This window comes from Sus scrofa, chromosome 13 (assembly GCF_000003025.6).
Source record: "Sus scrofa isolate TJ Tabasco breed Duroc chromosome 13, Sscrofa11.1, whole genome shotgun sequence".
NCBI classification, from domain to species: domain Eukaryota; kingdom Metazoa; phylum Chordata; class Mammalia; order Artiodactyla; family Suidae; genus Sus; species Sus scrofa.
The window spans coordinates 138,984,714-139,006,376 of record NC_010455.5 but is presented as its reverse complement, the minus strand read 5'-3'; the positions used below and the strand labels follow the sequence as shown (position 1 = coordinate 139,006,376).

Sequence of the window (21,663 nt, the reverse complement as noted above, 5' to 3'; positions counted from 1 at the left end):
AAAAAAGACAACTTACAGAATGGGAGAAAATAGTTCAAATGATGCAACTGATAAGGGCTTAATCTCTAAAATATACAACTTATACAACTCATCGGCAAAAAAGCAAACCCAACTAAAAAATGGGCAAAAGACCTGAATAGACATTTCTCCAAAAAATATAGACAGAGGCCAACAAGCACATGAAAAAATGCTCAACATCCCCGATTATTACAGAAATGCAAATCAAAACTACCACGAAGTACCACCTCACACCAATCAGGATGCCACCATTAATAAGTCCACAAATAACAAAATGCTGGAGAGGGTGTGGAGAAAAGGGTACCCTCCTGCACTGTTGGTGCGAGTGTAAATTGGTACAACCATTATGGAAACCAGTATGGAGGTACCTTGGAAAATGATACATAGAACCACCATATGACCCAGCAATCCCACTCTTGAGCATACATCTGGACAAAACTTTCCTCAAAAAAGACAAATGCACCCCCACGTTCATTTTTGCAGCACTACTCACAATAGCCAGGTCATGTAAACAACCCAAATGTCCATCCACAGATGAATGGATTAAGAAGATGTGGTATATATACACGGTGGAATATTACTCAGCCACAAAAAAACAAAATAATGCCATTTGCAGCAACATGGATGGCCCTAGAAACTCTTATACTAAGTGAAATAAGTCAGAAAGAAAAAGACAAATCCATATGATAACACTTATACCTGAATCTAATATATGGAAAAATGAACCTTTCCACAGAAAAGAAAATCATGAACATGGAGAACAGACTTGTGGTTGCCAAGGGGGAGGGGGAAGGAGTGGGATGGACTGGGATTTGGGGGCTAACAGATGCAAACTATTGCCTCTGGAATGGATAAGCAATGAGGTCCTACTGTATAGCAGTGGGAACTATATCTAGTCACTTATGATGGAGCTGTGAGAAAAAAGAAGTGTATACATGTATGTGTGACTGGGTCAACTTGCTGTACAGTAGAAAATTGACAAAACACTGTAAACCAGGTATAACAGAAAAAGTAAAAATCATTATAAAATAAATAAATAAATAGAAGACCTTTGCCTGCATGAGGATGTTAGATATTTTCTTTTTTCTTTCCTTTTTTTTGGGGGGGAGGTCTTTAAAGGCCACACTCACATCACGTGGAAGTTCTCAGGCTAGAAGTCGAATCAGAGCTACAGCTCCCAGCCTACACCACAGCCACAGCAAAGTCAGATCCTTCACCCACTGAGCGGTTGCAGTTATCAAACCTGCATCCTCACAGATACTAGTCGGATTCATTTCTACTGAGCCATGACAGGAACTCTCAAGGATACTAGTCCACCATCTTCTCAGTTAGCTGGCTTTTCTGAATAAAATCACTTGACTCAACATCCTGTCCTCAACTAACTGGCCTGTCGTGTAGTGAGTAGCCAAATCTGATTTCAGTAACAAGATATACACAATACTAACATAAAATCAAAAATATTAATGGTTACCTAGAATTTACATTATAACATTCACTAATCTAAAACCTTAGGTTACTGTGACAAATAAATGAACAAAAATATGTAAAAGTGCTTATAAATTAGAAACATACAAATATACAGTTTATAGAAACATGCACACTTATTGTAACAACTAAGACTAGAAAAAAACTATTTTTTTTTTCAAAAATGAATCCAATAGTAGGGGAAAAGAAGCAGTAAATAAGATATTCAAGAGGCAAAATGAAGGCCTTTTGCATTAGAGAAAAATAAAAATAAAAGGAGCATTGCAGTGAAGCATACTAGCCATCCATGCAGAGAGAAAATACAGATGATGCTCTCCTAACACTGACTTCCAAATTGAGAATCAAGATAGGAAAAAATAATAAGGAACTATAAACTTGATGAACATTTGTTATTTATCCCAGATATAATTACAAAAAAATAGGTACCATCAAAACAAACAAAAAACAGTAAATAAAATACACCACCTGGCTCTTGTGATAACTATAAAAATAGCCCAGCTTAAAACCAAAAAAAAAAAAAAAAAGCTATGTAGCAAATGGATCAACTAGCATTAGCCACTTTGAGCTGTGTAAACCTTTTCTAGGCTTTGATTCTTCAATAAAATAGATAACCTTTCTAAGGATGAGCAAAATTTATGAAAATACCCAAATCAATGCCAGTATATATGTCCAGGTCCCTGTTCCCATCTGCCTAGGGATGCTATATCCATACCACAAAAGAGATGTCAATTAGAAGCAAACCATTCAAAGATGTGATATAGATATATCCACAAACTATTTAACTTGCAAACCACTGTTTTGGCACAAAGCACAATCACCCTACACAAGAAGGTTTCTAAGAAATCCCCAGAAAGATCAAGGAGTCTTCTGAATAAAACACCATGAACTATCCAGAAAATAGTAACAGCATGTATAAAATGCACAGAGGTTACAAAGATGCTACATAGTCCAAAAAGCCTGACCAAGTATTTAAATCTTTGTAGCTGATACAGAACTCTGTATTTGTATGTTCTAAGCAAGCCATATGCCACCCTGAAATGGAGCATTATCAAAATAAAATTCTTAGAAGTTTCCAAGACCTCAGAAATAAAGTTGTTGTGGTATATTTTTGATTTGTTTGAATGTTATCTGATTTAAGGCTTGATATTGGCCCAAGGTGCCAACCTTCCAATTATTTTTTCCCCATGAGAAAAATTAAGTACAAACTAAAGAAAATAAAACCTCCTTATCTTCTACATTAGCTCTTAAAGACCCTCTGGCCTTGAAAAAAAGAGTCTCTATGTTAAATGAACTTACACTCCACTCTCCAGAGTTATGAGTCTATTGAGAAATCAGAATTGGAAGAAGGATAGAAGGAAACAGGAATAAAAGGGAAGTGTTTTAGTCTCTTCTTCCCATCCTTTTTACAGAAAATTTAATTTACCATTATTATCATTATTATTATTATTTGATCTTAGGACCACACCCATAGCATATGGAAGTTCCCAGACTAGGGGTCGAATCAGAGCCGTAGCTGCTGGCTATGGCAGCAAGCCGTAAGCAAGCCAGATCCAAGCCACATCCGCAACCCATGCTGCAGCTTTCAACAACGTCGGATCCTTAACCCACTGAGCGAAGCTGGGGATCAAACCTGCATCCTTGTGGCTACTAGCAGGGTTCTTAACCCGTAGAGCCACAGTGGGAACACCTTCCTATCCTTTTCAAACACATACATGTAATCTGCATATTTCATAGGTAAAGTAAGAGACAGAAGCAGAATAAACATCTTTGATGTCTAAAGTAGGAGAGTTCCAGTGAGTTGTAAGGTTTTTTTGATCATCATAATTTTTAGGGCTTAAAAGTGAGGCAAACCAATGGCCCTTCAGGGATTATAAATAGATGATGAATCATTTGCTTCTGGGGTTGAGAGAGATGGTTGTCCCTAACAGCCATTCTCTTACTCTTCCTTTCATAAAATCCCTAAATCTTAGTTGAGCACATGGCCGCTCAGCTGGATTACATTTCCCTTGTAGTTGGGGAATGTAAACAAGTGACTAAATTCTAGCCACCTGTACATAAGGAGAAATATTACGAGCATCTTCTGGGGAGTGCCCTTAAAAGGGGAAGGATGTGCCCTTTACTACCTCATCCTTCTCTCTCTCTCTTTTTTTTTTTTTTTTTTTTTTTTAGCTTTTTAGGGCCACACTCCACAGCATATGGAGGTTCCCAGGCTAGGGGTCAAATCAGAGCTACAGCTGCTGGCCACAGCCACAGCCCACACCAGATCTGAGCCGTGTCTACCATCTACACCACAGTTCACAGCAACACCGGATCCCTAACCCACTGAGGGAGGCCAGGGATCAAACCTGCAACCTCACAGTTTCTAGTCAGATTCGTTTCTGCTTCGCCACGACAGGAACTCCCTCATTTTTCCTTCTTGGCTAAAATGCAGATGTGATAACATAGACTGGAGTAGCCATCTTACGCTATGAGATAGAAACTATATTGCTGAACATGGAAAAACAAACTAGGGAATGCCCTGGTGGTCTGATGGTTAGGATTTGGAGCTTTCTCCACTGTGGCCTGGGTTCAATCCCTGGTCTGGGAACTGAGATTCTCACATCAAGCTGGTGCACGTTGTGGCCAAAAGTAAAGAAAAGAAAGAAAAGAAAAACAAACTAGAAGAAAAGTGTGGCATAGAACGTTCTTTCTAAAGCAAAAAAAAAAAAATAATATTTGCTGCTATCTTGATATTTAATTCAAAAAAGCCCCTTCCCAATCACTTAAGATAAAACTTTTATTTGCATTGCTAGTGATATTATCATTACTTGCTGATACAAGATAAGAAACTGAAAAAGTATTTTCAGAACCAATACTAATTTGGAGAGGGAAAGATGGTACAAGAAGCTCCTATTCCAAAAGTGTGAGAGTACTTCCCAGCTCTCACCATTCCTATTTAAACTCTTTTTTTTTTTTTTTTTTTAGGGCCACACCCATGACATATGGAGGTTCCCAGGATAGGGGTTGAATCAGAGCTAGAGCTGCAGGCCTATACCACAGCCATAGCAACACCAGATCCGAGCTGTGTCTGTGACCTACACCACAAGCTCAGGGCAAAGCAGGATCCTTAACCCACTGAACAAGGCCAGGGATCAAGTCCGCAACCTCATGGTTCCTAGTCAGATTTGTTTCCGCTGCACCACAACAGGAACTCCCTATCTGAATTCTTAAACTAGTCACCTAAACAGAACTAATACCCATAAAAACTAATTCCTTCATTAGCACTAAATAGTAGATGATACTGGAAATTAAGTCCTCCAGCTAATGTAATCTCATCCTGACATGATACTAAATCATTTCATTGTATATAATACAAAAGAAAATTTGGATTCCACATTAGTAGAAAATCGATATTTAAGGACATTAAAATTTTAACTTAGACTCATTATATTAAGTAAATCCAAGAAGATGACACTAGTGTTTTCGGGTTTTTTGGTGTTCTTTGGTTTTATAGCCACACTCGCAGCATATGAACATTCCTGGGCTAGGGGTAGAATCAGAGCTGCAGCTGCTGGCCTATGCCACAGCCACAGCAATACAGGATCCAAACCACATCTGCAACCTATGCCACAATAGGATCCTTAACGCACTGAGCGAGGCCAGAGAATTGAACCTGCTTCCTTGCAGACACTGTGTTGGGTTCTTAACCAGCTGAGCCACAAAGGGAACTCCAACATTAGTGCTTCGGATAACAAAGCATGATGAGAAATGGGTTGCCATTCAGTTTCAAGTAGACTGACACTGTCCTTCAGCAACACTATTAAAAAACTCAGGGAGTTCCCATTGTGGTTCAGCAGTAATGAACCTGACTAGTATCCATGAGGATGCGTGTTCAATTCCCATTTAGGGGGTTAAGAATCCAGTGCTGCCGTGAGCTGCAGTGCAGCTTGCAGACGAGGCTTAGATCTGAAATTGCTATAGTTGTGGCAAAGGCCAGTAGCTACAGCTCCAATTTGACCGCTAGCCTGGGAACTTACATATAAGGTGGGTACGGTCCTAAAAATAATAAAAATTTAAAAATTTAAAAAAAAACTTTTTTTAAAGTACAAAACTCAAACTCACTTACCTATTGTGTCTACTCCTTTCCTGCCAGCACGACCAACCATTTGCTTGTAAGTAAGAATATCTAGAGGTCGGCCACTAAAAACAGGAGTCCGAATGATTACACGACGTGCAGGTAAATTCACCCCAGATGAAAGAGTAGAAGTTGCTGCCAAGACCCGAATGTGACCTTGACGGAAGGCTCCTTCAATGATATCCCTCTCCTCAAAAGTGAGACCTTAAAAAAAGTTCCGATAGCATATATTTATTAACATGTATTGAAAATGCTATGCTTGATCACTTACAAATGAATCCGAGAATCTGCTACAAGCCTCTAAAGATTTCTTTCAAGATATTGTAATGACCATAAACAAATAAGTCATGACAGTCCACAAATTTAAGAGTATAATCTGCCAACCTTAGTATAATTCCATCTCATCTTCTATAGGAGTTGTCACACTTGCTCCATAAATATTTTAGGTTTTGTAGGACAAACGGTCTCTGTTGCAATTACTCAGTTCCACCACTGACACATGAAAGCAACCATAAAACAAATGGGCAAGACTGTATTTAAATAAAACTTTATAAAAACAGATGGTGGGCTGGATTTGACTGGCAGACAGCAGTTTGCTGACCCCTGCTCTAGATCAGAACTCCTTGAGGGTATGCTTTATTCATGGCAGTATCTGCAGGACCTATCCAACACAGTGGTCAAGCATATAAACAAATGTCTGAAAAACAAGTACATGAGTAAATGAAAAACAGCATACAGGATGTATACTTATCTGGCTTATTTTTTATTTTATTCTAAAAAAATCAAAAAAATCAAAAGGATTAGGGATCTAGTTTGTAAATTAAGTGATAGGTCCTCTGATATTTCATTAGTATGCATTGTAAGTTACACACAAGGAAAATATTCTTTTGTGTGTTTGTGTGTGGGGGGGTATAAATTTATATATAGCATAATAAAAATTTTAAATAAATTGAAAAGGTTAAATTCCTAATTTTAGAAACTATATATTCTTAACCATTTCCTTAGCACATATTATCATGGACAGATCACTCCCTGAAAGAAGTTATTTAATTCAATGACTGTCAAAATCCTTGCAGTTTTGACAACCTAGATATTTGGTTTTTCAATGCTTATAGACCTTTCAAAATACAATATAAGTTCTAAAATTAATTTTACTTTGATATATCTGTGAAACTATTTCAAATACCCTTTGAGAAAAGGAAACATTCAGAGTGGCATAAAATTAGGGTAGCAATTACCACTCTAAGCTACATTTTAAGGAAACAAAGAATAGAAAGGTAAAATTTGCTTCCTCAATGATACAAAAAACCTTATATCTAGTAGTTATATACCTTACAGATAAATAAAACTACATATTTGTTTTACTCTTGTTTAATCTTAATCACACAATTTCCTAAAATGAAATCTAAGTATATCAAGTGTAGTTAACAAGAAATCAAATGCATGCAAATATAAAAATTAAAATGAAGACATAAGGATTTTTGGAAGGGGCTTCTTAATACATTATAAATATGGATACCTGCATGATGAAATGCTACTCCCCAAGGTACAGTTCTTTGTAATACAGAGTCCAGTCCTGAAGGTGAACGTTTTAACTGATCCATCACTTCTAGAAGGCCCTTTTGTTCCAATATCACTGATGGAAGTTCAGATGATCTTACCAATCCTGTCATACACAAAAAAACTATCAACACTGTTCACCTCCCCTTGAGCTTCTTTAACTGCTATCTCCCTGAGTCATGAGAGAGGGCAACAGTTCTAAAACTACTACATGTAATAATCACCTAGATATCTTTTTAAAATGCTGATGCTTTGCTCTCACCTCTGGACGTTGTGATGTGATAGGGTGCGATCTGAACACCAGGATTTTAAAATCCCCCCAGGCAATTCTAACATGTACTAAAGTTTAGGAAACACTGTATGAGGTTGAGATCAAGCTCCCAGGAGAAGATCAAAAGAACCAGCTGAAGGAAGGATAACATTACAGATACTACCACTCAGAGCCTAAAAATCAAAATTCCTGGGGGTCCCTGTTGTGGCACAGTAGAAATGAGGCCGACTAGGAATCATGAGGTTGTGGGTTCAATCCCTGGCCTCACTCAGTGGGTTAAGGATCTGGCATTGCCATGAGCTGCTGTGTAGGTCGAAGACTTGGCTTGGATCCCACATTGCTGTGGCTGTGGCATAGGCCAGCAGCTATAGCTCCTATTCAAAACCTAGCCTGGGAATCTCCATATGCTGTGGGTACAGAAAAAAGACAAAAATTAAAAAATTAAAATTCCTGCTCAAAGTGTGACCTCCTCCCTGAAACCGGCAGTGTCAGAATCACCTAAAAGTGTAATTCCTTTTTTTTTTTTTCAGGAGCTTAATTTTATGTGACAATTCTTTCAGCCTTTTTAGCACCAGTGAGGTAATTAATTACATATTAAGTCCTGTTTTTGCCTTTATGTGTAACCTCCCCAAGGAAAACCTTAACTTTCTTAGACGAAAGAACTGTTTTCTTTTTCTTTTTTTCTCTTTTCAGGGCCACACTAGCCGCATATGTAGGTTTCCAGCATAGGGGTCTAATTGGAGCCTACGTCATAGCCACAGCAAAGCCAGACCCAAGCCGTGTCCCCAACTATACCACAGCTCACGGCAATGCTGGATCCTTAAGTCACTGAGGGAGGCCAGGGATCAAACCCACAACCTCATGGTTTCTAGTCAGATTCGTTTCTGTTGTGCCACTATGGGAACTCCAAAGAACTGTTTTCTTAAAGAATTTCCTAGGAGTTCCCGTTGTGGCTCAGCGGGTTATGAACCTGATTAGTATCTATGAGGTTGCGGGTTCGGTCCCTGCCCTTGCTCGCTGGGTCAGGGATCCGGCATGAGCTGTGGTGTAGATTGCAGACAAAGCTCGGATCCCAAATTGCTATGGCTGTGGTGTAGGCTGCCAGCTATAGCTCTGATTCAGCCTCTAGTCTGAGAACTTCCATATGCAGCAGGTGCGGCCCTAAAAAGCAATAAATAAATAAATAAATAACAGAACATCAAGCAAAGAAAATATTAATAAGGAGTATAAGTTAACATGGTTCAACATTAAAAAAATAGAAATTGGCATAGTAAGAAAGTATCAATTAAGTGGGAACTAGAAGAAATATAAAGTTGGAAAACAGCCTACCCAGTACAAGCCACAAAGTTTACTTACGGGAACTAGGCTTGAGATCCACATCATCTGTCCTTAAAATGCCACTGGCATAATGAAATCATAAAACACCCTAATACTCTGTCACTCTCTGTCTTCCCTACACTTATCTTTGACCCCAGGGGACCATAGGCTAGTAACAGTTGTCATCATAGAATCAATAAAAATATATACTAATGGTTATAGCAATAGAAAAGAAACAATACGGATGAATCTTAAAACTACCATGCTGAGCGAAAGAAGCTAGACACAAAAGACATATACACACAATACAACTTCATTTACTATATGAAATTCTTAGAATAGGGACAACTAGGGTGACAGAAAGCATGAAGCTGGGACAGAGAAAAGAGACTAAGAGCAAAAGAGCACATTTTAGGATGACAGAAATGTTTTATATGTTGATCATAATGGGGGGAGGTATACACATTTGTTAAAATTCATTAAACACTTCAAGTGGGTACACTTTATTCTATATAAATTATACCCCCAATAAAGCTGATTTTACAATACATGTGTATATGTGTATAAATGTGTGGGGGTGTGTGTGTATGTATGACTCTTCTTAGAGTTAAATCATGGAAATATAAAAAAAGATATGGCTGCTTTTCCTAGAAAAATGTGTATATGTGAAGTTTTATATACGATTTAAGGGATTTGAGGTCAAGCTCTGAAAGCCCATGGATCCTAGATGGAGAACCTTAGTATAAACCTGTATAAATCCAGTATTCTAAAATTCTGAGGATTAGTCTGAATGTGTGTACACATTTTAAGGGGGATAAGGAGGTGATTAGTCACAAAAGCATAGTTTTACCAAGAAGTATACAGTGTGCAGGTAGTGGCAATGATGAAAGAGAACTATGTTTTGTTAATACAATTATTAACATTACCTTCAAGCAAATGTACTAACTATAGAGGTACTCATTTCCATCAATAACTTACCCTCAGCTTGATGGTGTAGATTGTAAAACTCACGGGCTATGATATCTGCCAGCTTCTCACACCATTTTTTGGATGGACAGAAAAGTAATACTGAATGGTTATCACGAATGGTCTCATAACATAAACTAACAACATGATCCTCATCTCCCTAAAAAAGAAAAATAGCCACTCTAGTGGTACTTTCAAAACATTATCTTATTAAAGTCACACATTTTGCTTCACGGAGAAGGCTTTTCTACTCAACTGATAAAAATCAGTTACAAAGTCAGTAACAAAATGAAGAAAAAACAAAAAGAGAGAGAAAAAGCCTCCTTATGATGCAAGGTAAGAAGGAAGTATCTTCTATGCAGTCAACCAACACTGACAGACCACCAGCCCTCAGGTAATGAGGATATAATGGTGAGCAAAAGAAAGTCAAGGTCCTATCTTTAAGGGGTTTAGGTCTCACTGGGGAAACATTAAAGTACTAAACAAACAAATGTAAAATACAACCATAAGATGTATTATAAAGAGAGTTTCATGATGTTTTGAAGACTCATTTTTTTTTTATTAAAGTGTAGTTGAGACTTCCCACTGTGGCTCAGTGGTAACAAACCTGACTAGTATCCACGAGGATGAGGGTTTGATCCTTGGCCCCGCTCAGTGGGTTAAGAATCCAGTGTTGCCATTAGCTGTGGTGTAGGTCGCAAATGCGGCTCGGATCTGGCATTGCTGTGGCTGTGGTTAGGCCAACAACTGCAAGTCTGTCAGATTTGACCCCTAGGCTGAGAACTTCCATATGCCAAGGGTATGCCACCCCCCAACACACACCAAGAAAAAAAAAAAGTATAGTTGATTTACAATGTTTCTTCAAAGAAGATTCATATTTGAAATAAATTTGACAGAAAGATCTGAAAGAGGTTTCCCTGGGAAAATGATGATTTAGTTGAGATGTGAAGAAAAGGAAGCATTATCTTAATGAAAGGTAACTGAGAGATAGGCAGAAAGGCACACTTCAGGCAGAACAAACAGTATACATAAATATACAATGTTCTCAAAATTGAGTGGTCAGTGTATGTAGCTGGATTAATTAGTTCATTAACCCATTCATTTATTAAATATTTAATATGTGCCAGATATTATTCTAGGCACTAGGGATGGAAAACAAAGCAGAAAAAAAAAGCCCTGCCCTCAGAATGTCTTTACTCCAGTAGGAAGAGATAGATAAAAATGAGATTAGTAAAACATGTAGCATGTTCAATTTTGAAAAGTGTGAAAGAAATAAAAAAGAAGAAAAGAAAATAGGAACCAGGAATGAGAGAACACTAAAATTTAAATAAGGTGACCAGGAATTCCCACTATGGTGCAGTGGGATCAGCAGCATCTTGGGAGTGCTGGAATGTAGCTTTGAACCCTGGCGTGGCACAGTGGGTTAAGGATCCAGCATTGCCACAGCTGCAGCTTAGGTCACAACTGCAGCTTGGATCTGATCCCTAGCCTAGGAACTCCATATACCGCAGCAGGGGCAAAAACTGAAATAAATAAATAAGGTGGCTAGGGAAAGTTTGAGAAATTGACAACTGAGAAAAGGTGCAACCAAAGATGAAACAGTAAACCTTACTGATGCTTGGGGCAAAGCACTCAAGAAAAGAACCTGAGGCGGGAGATTACTGGCATATTATGGAACAGCAAAAAGGCTGTGGAGGAGGAAGTAGAAGGAATATAGCAAAGTGAAGGCAGAGCACTAAGCAGGTGGGGCAGATCATGGAGGGGCTTGCAGGCTACTTTAAAGATGTTGGCTTTCATTCTAACTGAAACAGGTGGAGTTCCTTAGTGGCTTAGCAGTTAAGGATCCTGCATTGTCACTGCTGTGACTCAGGTCCCTGTTACGGCGTGGGTAGTTAGATTCCTGGCCCAGGAACTTCTGCATGTCGCAGGCAAGCAGCACCCCCCACCCCCACCAAAAAAAAAAAAAAAGAAAAGAAAACAAGGCACTATCACAAGTTTTTGAGCAGAACAATAACATGTTCTCATGTTCATTTTAAATAAATCACTAGTTCTTGATTTAAGCACAGACTGAAGGGGACAAGGAAGGAGGCAGAGATCAATTATGAGGTTATTTTGGCGTTCCTATTGTGGCTCAGTGATACTAGAACTCCTCTAGTGTCCATGAGGACGTGGGTTCAATCCCTGGTTTTGCTCAGTGGATTAAGGATCCACTACTGCTGTGAGCTGCTATATAGATCACAGATGTAGCTTGCAGCCCATTTCTCTGTGACTATGGCATAGGCTGGCAGCTACAGCTCCAGTTCAACCCCAAGCCTAGGAACTTCCATATGCCACGGGTTTGGCCCTATATCATTGCAGCACTATACACAATAGCCAAGACATGGAAACAATCTAAGTGTCCATTGACAGAGGAGTGGATCAAGAAGATGTGGTACATATATACAACAGAATATTGCTCAGCCATCAAAAGGAAAGAAATAACGGCATTTGCAGCAACATGGATGGACCTAGAAATTATCATGCTAAGTGAAGTTAGATAGTGAGACATCAACATCATATGCTATCACTTACATGTGGAATCTAAAAAAGGACACAATGAACTTCTTTGCAGAATACTGACTCACAGACTTTGAAAAACTTATGGTTTCCAAATGAGACAGGTTGGGGGGTAGGGGATGGACTGGGGGTTTATGATGGAAATGCTATAAAATCAGGTTGTGATGATCATTGTACAACTATAAATGTAATAACATTCACTGAGTAATAAATAAATAAATAAAATTTTAAAAGTCAAACAGAATCTACCACTTAAAAAAAATTATGATGCTATTTCAATAATCCAGGTAGGAAGTCAAAGTGATTTAAATAGGGTTAGAGGCATAGACATGATAATAGAAGATATGGAAGATTAACTGAATATATTTACTTATATATTTATTGAGGTAACCAAGGCACAGTCAAGTGAAATTTGGGGTACAGAGCAAAGCAATTAAGATTTCATACCAAATGCACACCTATGAGGGTACTGAAACACATGAATTTAGTCCTATTTCCAGCTCCAAATTTACCCTTAACTATTTCGGTACTCAGAGGTACAGCTCAGCATAAAAACAGATGCCTCACACCACAGAAGATGAGTCAGTTCTTTAATCTCAGGACTGAAGAATCAGGCATAGAAAAATACCATGAAGTAAAACTTTATAAATGTATTTAGGGTATGGGGTGGGGCGATTTATCACTTATCAAGTTCTTTATAGATGTTATGCATTCATTCATTCATTATTTATTTATTTATTTATTTAGTCTTTTTGCTATTTCTTTGGGCCGTTCCCGCGGCATATGGAGGTTCCCAGGCTAGGGATCTAATCGGAGCTGTAGCCACTGGCCTATGCCAGAGCCACAGCAACGCGGGATCCGAGCCGCGTCTGCAACCTACACCACAGCTCACGGCAACGCCGGATCGTTAACCCACTGAGCAAGGGCAGGGACCGAACCCGCAACCTCATGGTTCCTAGTCGGATTTAGTTAACCACTGCGCCACGACGAGAACTCCTAGACGTTATGCATTTTTAAATCAAATTTCATTTTTACAATACCAAAGATAAGCATACCCCATTTTATGGATGAGGACACTACATTCAGAGAAGTTATATGATTCAATTAATATCACAGCCATATCAATTATCCCTATTAAGTATCAGAAGGAGGTCCATCTCACTCCAAACAATGATGTTTTTTCCACTCTACTATATTATACCTATATCATTTAACAAAAGGTCAATTTTCCACATTAGTGTTTAGCATAAACTAAACCATAAGAAAATCTTTTTCCAGTTAAAAAGAAAAATCTATAAAAATTTACTTTTTTTATTATTTTCACTTATAGGAAATGATAATTATATTAAACACAATTTAATGTAGACACAGCTACATTTTCTCTCTCATCAATACTACTAATCCCTTAAGATAAAACCAATTAGCTTAATATTAGTAATTGTTCTTTTTTATTGTTTTTTTGTTTGTTTTTTGGCTGCACCCCCAGCATGTGAAAGTTTCCGGGCCAGGGATCTAACCCACTGCAGTGACAATGTTGGATCCTTAACCCACGGTACCACAAGGGAACTCCTCGGAATCCTTCCGATGGATATGTAATAAAATTCAAATATTCGTACCCCCTGCTTAACTCAAAAACTATGAACAACTTTCTAGAAAATGCAATCAAACACAAAGTAATGGTAGTAATTATATAAAAATACTGATTTACCTTCACTTGTATCATGGGTTGAAATTCCCTCACAAGGTTCATTGAAGAGTCATAAATGCAATTTCCAATTTTAACTGATTCCAGTAATGGTACAGGGCGAAATTCAGTGTGGTAGAGTTCAGCATTTAACCAGGAAGCCACAAGCTCCAAATTTGGAAGAGTGGCACTCATGCCAACAATCTGCACAGCATTAGACAAAGGACTGGCTAAATCTGCCTGGCTGTAAAAAACAAATGAAAATTATGTTAAAAGACACACAATATTGATTATAAATAGTGCCAAAAATATTCTTGGTCATATCTTTTAGTATGTAGGTGCACAAAATTCTTTAGAGGATATACCTAGGAATAAATTTCTAGGTCATATATTATCTTCAATTTCATTAGATAATGTCAAGCTATTTTCCAAAGAGACTACACCAAAGTAACACACCCACAATCCAAGTATGTTTTTTTTCCCAGTTTTATTGAGATATAATTGATATAGAGCACTGCAGAAGTTAAAGGTATATAGTAACATAGTGATCAGACTTACATACATCATGCAAAGATTATCACAGTAAGTTCAGGGAACATCCTAAACATTACCTCATACAACATTAAAGAAACAGAAAAAGTTTTTTCTTTGTGATGAGAACTCTTAGGATTTACTCTCAACAACTTTCATATGTAACATACAGCAGTATTAATTACACTTACGTTGTACATTACATCCTAAATACTTATTTGCCTTATAAAAGGGAGTTTATACGAGTTGCCATTGTGGTGTAGCAGTAATGAACCCAACTAGTATCCATGAGGATGTGGGGTTCGATCCCTGGCTTTTCTCAGTGGGTTGAGGATCTGGCGTTGCTATGAGCTGTGGTGTAGGTCACAGACATGGCTTGGATGCCAAGGTGCAGTGGCTGTGGTGTAGGCCAGTAGCTGCAGCTCTGATTTGATCTCTAGCCTGGGAACTTCCCATATGCCACAGATGTGGCCCTAAATAAATTAATAAATAAATAAAAAGAAGTTTATCCTTTCTACTGCCTTCATCCAGTTCCCCTGCCCACACCCTTGCCTTTGGTGATCACAAATCTAACCTCTTTTTCTATGAGTCTGTTCGTTCTTAAAGTATAAGTGACCCACAAAACTATGTTAGTGACACAACACAGTGATTCGATATTCCACACGTTTCAAAATGGTCACCATGGAGTGCCCGTCGTGGTGCAGCGGAAACAAATCTGACTAGGAACCATGGGGTTGCAGGATCAAGGATCTGGCATTGCTGTGGCTGTGGCATAGGCTGGCACCTACCCTAGCCTAGGAACCTCCATGTGCTGAGGGTGCAGCCCTAAAAAGACAAAAAGATTAAAAAAAAAAGATAATCATAACAACCCTAATTATCATGTCTTCATACAAAGATATTACAGTTACATGCTACATTCCCCACACTGTATACTTCACACCCATGACTCATTTATTTTGCGACCAAAGTTTATATCTCTTAATCTCCCTATTTATTTCCTCCCCCAAGCCCCCAACCCCCATCTTTCTGGCAACCATCTGTTTGCTCTGTTTTTTAGATTCCACATATAAGTGAAATCATTTGGAATTTGTCATTCTCTGTCTCACTTATTTCCCTTAGCATAATATCCTCTAGGTCCATCCATGTTGTTGCAAATGGAGGATTTCCTTCTTTCTCGTGGCTGAAAAGTGTTCCATCATATGTAAATACACCATATTTTGTTTATCCATTCACCTACTAATGGGTGTTTAGGTTGCTTCCATACTTTAGCTATTGCAAATAATGCTGCTTTGAACCTAGGGGAACATGTACTTTCTTCGAATTAGTGTTTTTGTTTTCTTTGGATAAATATCCAGGGGTAGAACTGGTGGATCATATGGCAGTTCTATTTTTAATTCTTTGAAGAATCTCCATACTGTTTTCCACAATGGGTGCACCAAATTACGTTCCCACCAATGGTGCAGCTGGGTTCTTTTTCTCTATATCCTTGTTGTTATATGTTGTCTTTTTGATAAAAGCCATTCTGGGAGTTCCCGTCGTGGCTCAGTGGTTAACGAATCCAACTAAGAACCCTGAGATTGCAGGTTCGATCTCTGGCCTTGCTCAGTGAGTTAAGGATCCAGTGTTGCCATGAGCTGTGGTGTAGCTTGCAGATGCTGCTCAGATCCCGTGTTGATGTGCCTCTGGCGTAGGCCAGTATCTACAGCCCCAGCCTGGGAACCTCCATATGCTGTGGGAGCAGCCCTAGAAAAGGCAAAAAGACAAAAAAAAAAAGCCATTCTCTCAAGTGGTGGCTGGCACGAGATTTACCAACTCTAACTAATATAACTTAGTCAAACTTTCGTTCATAGCTTAATTTTTATCACTGTGAGGTGATATTGTTTCAATTTGTATTTCCCTGTGATTAGTGATGTTGAGCATCTTTTCACGTGCCTATTGGCCATCTGTATGTCTTCTTTGGAAACATGTCTATTCAGATTTTCTGCCCATTTTTTAATCTGTTTTTTTAATGCTGAGTTATACGAGTTATTTGTATGCTTGGGAATTAACCCCTTATTGATGTATTGTTTGCAAAGATTTTCTCCTATTCAGTATGTGGCTTTCTTGTTTTGTTGATAGTTTCCTTCACTGTGCAAAACCCTTTTAGCTTGATATGTCTCATTTGTTCGTTTTTGCTTTTTACCCTTGCCTGAGCAGACATAGTCAAAAAATATTACTAAGACTAACATCAGTGAGCATACTCCCTATGTTTTCTCCTACATGTTTTATGGTTTCAGGTCTTACATTGAAGTCTTTTTTTTTTTTTGTCTTTTTAGGGCTATACCAGCGGTATGTGGAGGTTTCCAGGCTAGGGGTCAAATTGGAGCTGTAGCTGCCAGCCGACATCACAGCAACACCAGATTCGAGCTGCATCTGTTCCCATGATGGGAACTGCCCTCTATGTCTTTTGATTGGAGCATTCAGTCCATTGACATTTAAGGTAATTATTTATAAGTATGTATTTATTGTCATTTTAAACCTTGTTTTCCAGTTGATTCTATATTTCTTCTTTGTTCCTTTGTTTTTTTTTTTTGGTTGGATGATTTCCATTTATTTTATGCTTGTGTCCTCTTCTTTTTAGTTTTTGTGAATGTAATGTTTGGTTTTGATTTGTGGTTGCCCTCTGCCCTCTTTTTTAAGTATATTAACCCCTTCCTGTATCTGCTTGCTTTAGCGTGATAATCATATAGGCTCAAACACATTATTAAAAAAACAAAAGAGTTTAGATTTTCTTACTTTCCTTCCACACATTCTATGATTTTGAAGTCCTTTTTTAATATCTTTATGCTTGTCATTTTGCTGTTCCTTGTGTTTATTGTGACTTTTACGGTAGGTCTGCCCCTCCACTTTGGGTTATTTAGTGGGGGGGGTTATACTGGGTTATTTAGTGATTGCTTTTCAATTGTGATTTCCTCCATCCTATTTCTTCTTGTTATTTATTTAGAGAAGCCCTTTCAGTATTTCTTTTAAATGGGTTTAGTATTGCTGTACTCTTTTAGCTTTTGTTTGTTGGAGAAATTCTTTATTTTGCCTTCTAATTTAAATGATATCCTTGCTGGCTAGAGTAAGGCTGCAAATTTTTCCCTTTTAGAACTTTGAATATATCTTGCCACTCTCTTCTGGCCTGTAGTTTCTGTAGAGAAATCAGCTGATAGCCCTATGGGGGTTCCCTTATAATTAACACTTTGTGTTTCTCTTGCTGCCTTTAGAATCCTCTCTTTAACTTTTGCCATTTTTATTATGTCTTGGTGTGGGCCTGTTTGGGACTCTACGCTTCCTGTATCTGATATCTGTTTTCTTTAGCTTTTGAAAGTTTTCAGATGTATTTTCTTCATATAATTTTCAATCCCCTTTTCTGTTTCTTCTCCTTTTGGAATTCCTATTATGCGTAGTTATGTTATCCCATAGATCTTTTATACTGCTTTCATTTTTTTTTTTCATTTGGTTTTCTAGCTGCTGTCCTAATTGGGTGATTTCCATTATTCTATCTTCCAAGTCACTAATTTGTTCCTCTGCATTATTCATCCTGCTCTTTAGTGACTTTAGCTCAGTTTGTGTCTCTGAAAATGAATTTTCTAGTTTTTCTTGGTTCCTCCTATATTTTCTAGTTCCTTTCTAAAGCAATCTGCATTACTGTTTATATCTGCTCTTAATTCTTTGATGTTTAGATTTAATTTCTTCAGTATTTTCACTGTCTCCCTTTTGAACTCAGTATCTATCAGACTGCAGAGGTCTGTTTCATTGCTTGCTGCCTCATGTGAATTCTCCTTTTCTTTTAACTGGGAATGGTTCCTGAGCTTCTTTATCTTGCTTATGTTTTCCTTTATCTGTGAGTTTAGGGAAGCCAAACTATAGTCTTGGAGGGCTATTTATATGCAAGAGTACCCCTTTGTCTTTTGTGGGGGGCTTACTATTTATTTTTGGTGTGGGAGTTTGGATATTTGCTGTTTCTTTCTTTGGTGTGAGCATGCTGTTATCCCCAGGGTGCTAAGTGTGTTTACAGTGAGAAGGAGGCAATGGGTAGGGCTAGTAGTCAGTGTCTGGTTGCTGGGCTCTTGACAGTAGCAAGGACCTGCAGGACGGTGGCACAGGCTACTCCTAGTTGCTGGGCCCTGGGAAGTGGTAATGAGCCTTAGGCAGATTTAAGAGGTGCACAGAGCATTTGGCAGTGCCAGCAGTGGGGTGTGTGTTCCCAGTGGAGTGAGAGCAACAACAGGTGGTGTTCAGTCACAGTGCCCTTCTCTGTGTTTCCCTCTTAGGTGATTGGGGCTGCAAGTAGTGCCTGTTCTCAGAAGCCTAGTGGTGGTGGGCCATGCCCATCTCTGGATTCAGAGATAACTGTGGGATTTATCCCTGCCACCTTAGACCCTGCAAGAAGCACCCTGTCCCTCTTAGCCCACATAGGAGGTGCTGAACAAGCTGCTCCTGGTTTCAGGTTCCTGGGAAGGGATAGTAATCAAGCATGTGGGTGCTGCCCAGAGTTTTGGCAGTGGCAGCAGCAGGGTGGGTGTCTTCCAAGGGGAGTGGTTTGTTCTGGTGCCTGTAGATTACACAAGAGGCATCGCTTTGTGCTTAGCCAGGCCCCTCCAATCCCCAAAGAAGCACCTGGTCTCCTGTAGCCTCAGCAAGTAACCTCTTGCCACCAGTAGGCTGTGCCAGAGGTGCCCTGCCCTTTGAAATTCCTATGGAATCCTCCTCTTGCCCTCCCCAACAACGGCACCTTGCTTCCCCTGTGGGCCCAGACCTCCTCCTGGGTTCCCTCAGCTGTGGTGTTATGCTCCCCAGTCCATGGTATACCGCTTCTTAGCTCCTCAGGCTGTCTCCACACAGCCAACACTAGTCCTCTCCCCGGAACCGACCTCTAGAGCCTGAGTCTCAGCACCCAGCCCCCACTGGAGCATCTCAGGCTGTGGTGTCTGGGATGGCGGTGCAGATGATCTGTGCGGCTCTTACTCTGCTTTTCCCGCTTCATTCTAGGTGCTGTGCTTTTCTCAGCCACTTTGAAGTCCCTCTGTCTCATCCGATATCCCCATTGGTTAGGTGGCTTCCCAGGGTGTAGGTTCCTTTTCTCTTTCACAGCTCCCTCTCATGAATGCTAGTCCCATCCCGATTCCTTTTCTCTTTTTCTTTTGTTCTACCCAGTTACATCGAGGGTTTCTTGCCCTTTTTGGAGGTTTAAGTTCTTCTGCCAGCGTTTAGTAGATGTTCTGTGCGAATCGTTCTACATGTATATGTGTTTTTTTGATGTGTTTGTGGGAGAAGGTGAGCGTGACATCTTATTCCTCTGCCATCTTGATTCTTCCCACCAATATTGTTAAAATGACCATACTATCCAGGGCAATCTACAGATTTAGTGCAATCTCTATCAAAATACCAAGTCATGGAGTTCTTGTCATGGTGCAGTGGAAACGAATCCAATTAGGAACCATGAGGTTGCGGATTCGATCCCTGGCCTTGCTTAGTGGGTTCAGGATCTGGTGTTGCCATGAGCTGTGGTATGGATCGCAGACATGGCTCAGATCCCACATTACTGTGGCTGTGGCATAGGCCAGTAGTAGAATTTCATCTGTGTTTATTGTTCCACATCTTTTTACCACTTAATATTATCAATAGGTTAGCCATTTTGGACAGTATGTGGTAATATCTCTTTGAAGAGGTAATTTATATTCCCTTGATTAGTAATGAGAATAAGCGTCATTTCTTGTTTAGAGACCATCAGGATACCCTATAAATGTCTATTCAAGTTCCTTGCCCACTGATACATTAGGCTGTATTTTCTTCTCACTGACCTGTACATGTCTCAAGTACAATTGACACAATTGTTGATAATGACACTTATACAGTCATTACAGTGTAACACTAAATATTGATCTAAACAAAATTAAGATATAAATATATTTGGAAAATGGGAAAATAATGTGAAGATAAAGAGAGAGTAGGGGTGGGTGGTGGAGGAGATTGTGTAGGGTGAGTAAAGAATATTAAAAAAGCTACATCTTCATCTTCCATAGGAAGATGTCAATATGCAATCTTTAAAACTAAAAACTCAAGTAGCTATATTTAAAGATAGCACTGTAAATAAAATTGTTTAAAAGCTATAAAAGTTGAAAGTAGTTACCTCTGGTAAGTAAAGAATAAAGAAATGCTTTTTTTCATAATTAGTCTTAACTACTTAAATAAGATGTGTATATAGCTAACAAAAACAAAAACTAAACTTTAAAAATTCTGTTATAAAATTGGTTAGCAGTCAAAAATTTAATGTTTTTAAGGTTTTCAAAATAATCTAAAAATCACTCATTCTTAAGTACTTCTTGTGAAACAAAAATGAACTGCCGTACAAGTTTTTTCTAAATAAGTACTATCCTCTTTTGATTTACTTAACTCCTACATACTATGCACTTTTTCAAACACTTTCTCAACATTGTTCAGAATCTTAGGAACTTAGTAATTTCAGGTACTTACCAAGATGCTGATTTCTGAGTAATATAGCAAATCTTGGTCAGCAAAAGTTCCAGCAGATACCCTCGGTGAGAGTCTCCCAGCATATGCAATTCATCCACCACCACCATTCCTAAAGAGGTTTTCCAGATACTAGGTTTTAATGAAACTCATAATTCAAGGAAGAATTTTAAAAGACTCAATATCTCATATAATAAGTAGCTGTCATTACAACACATTGTAGATGATGCAAATTTCTAATCATAAGACAAAAATCAGATTCCATATAACAGACAATTCCTTTTTAAAATATTTCAGGTATCATAAGTGGTCTTACTACAATGTATTCTGGATCTAAAAATCAGTGATTAGCTAAGTCAGATCTAATTCAGGGAAAACTGCCTCTCATTACTCAGACACTTTTTAATTGGCAACCTTGTAGAAATACGTGGACAATAAGAATCAAAGACATCTATGACAACTATTCAGTGGGTTGACTTTTCTATGGGAAAAACAGCCAGGGTAACCATACTGATGTTAGCAAGTTGCTTAGAAAAACAGAATCAGGTCAAGAAGAAATAAAAGATTTTAAGAGATGTTTTTGTTTGATCATGGTAGACTAGTGACTTACCTTACTATAAAACATAAATATGATTATAATTCCCTTCTCCCCACTTGGAGAAT

At 38.6% G+C, this 21,663-nt stretch overlaps 1 protein-coding gene across 7 annotated transcripts in view; it reads right to left on the bottom strand.

Annotated features, from left to right (window-relative positions):
• The window catches only part of POLQ (DNA polymerase theta), a 145,866-nt gene that overhangs the window by 102,123 nt on the left and 22,080 nt on the right, over positions 1-21,663 (bottom strand). For all 7 annotated transcript variants that reach the window (XR_002337886.1, XR_002337885.1, XM_021070283.1 and 4 more), the window contains 5 exons: positions 21,004-21,112; positions 13,996-14,215; positions 9,744-9,891; positions 7,137-7,283; positions 5,609-5,821 (listed from right to left, as the gene is read on the bottom strand). Coding sequence is in view for 5 of the 7 variants with exons in the window: in XM_021070283.1 (XP_020925942.1) it covers positions 5,609-5,821; positions 7,137-7,283; positions 9,744-9,891; positions 13,996-14,215; positions 21,004-21,112 (837 nt within the window). In the remaining 2 variants the exon portion in view is untranslated. The remainder of the gene's footprint in view (positions 1-5,608; positions 5,822-7,136; positions 7,284-9,743; positions 9,892-13,995; positions 14,216-21,003; positions 21,113-21,663) is intronic.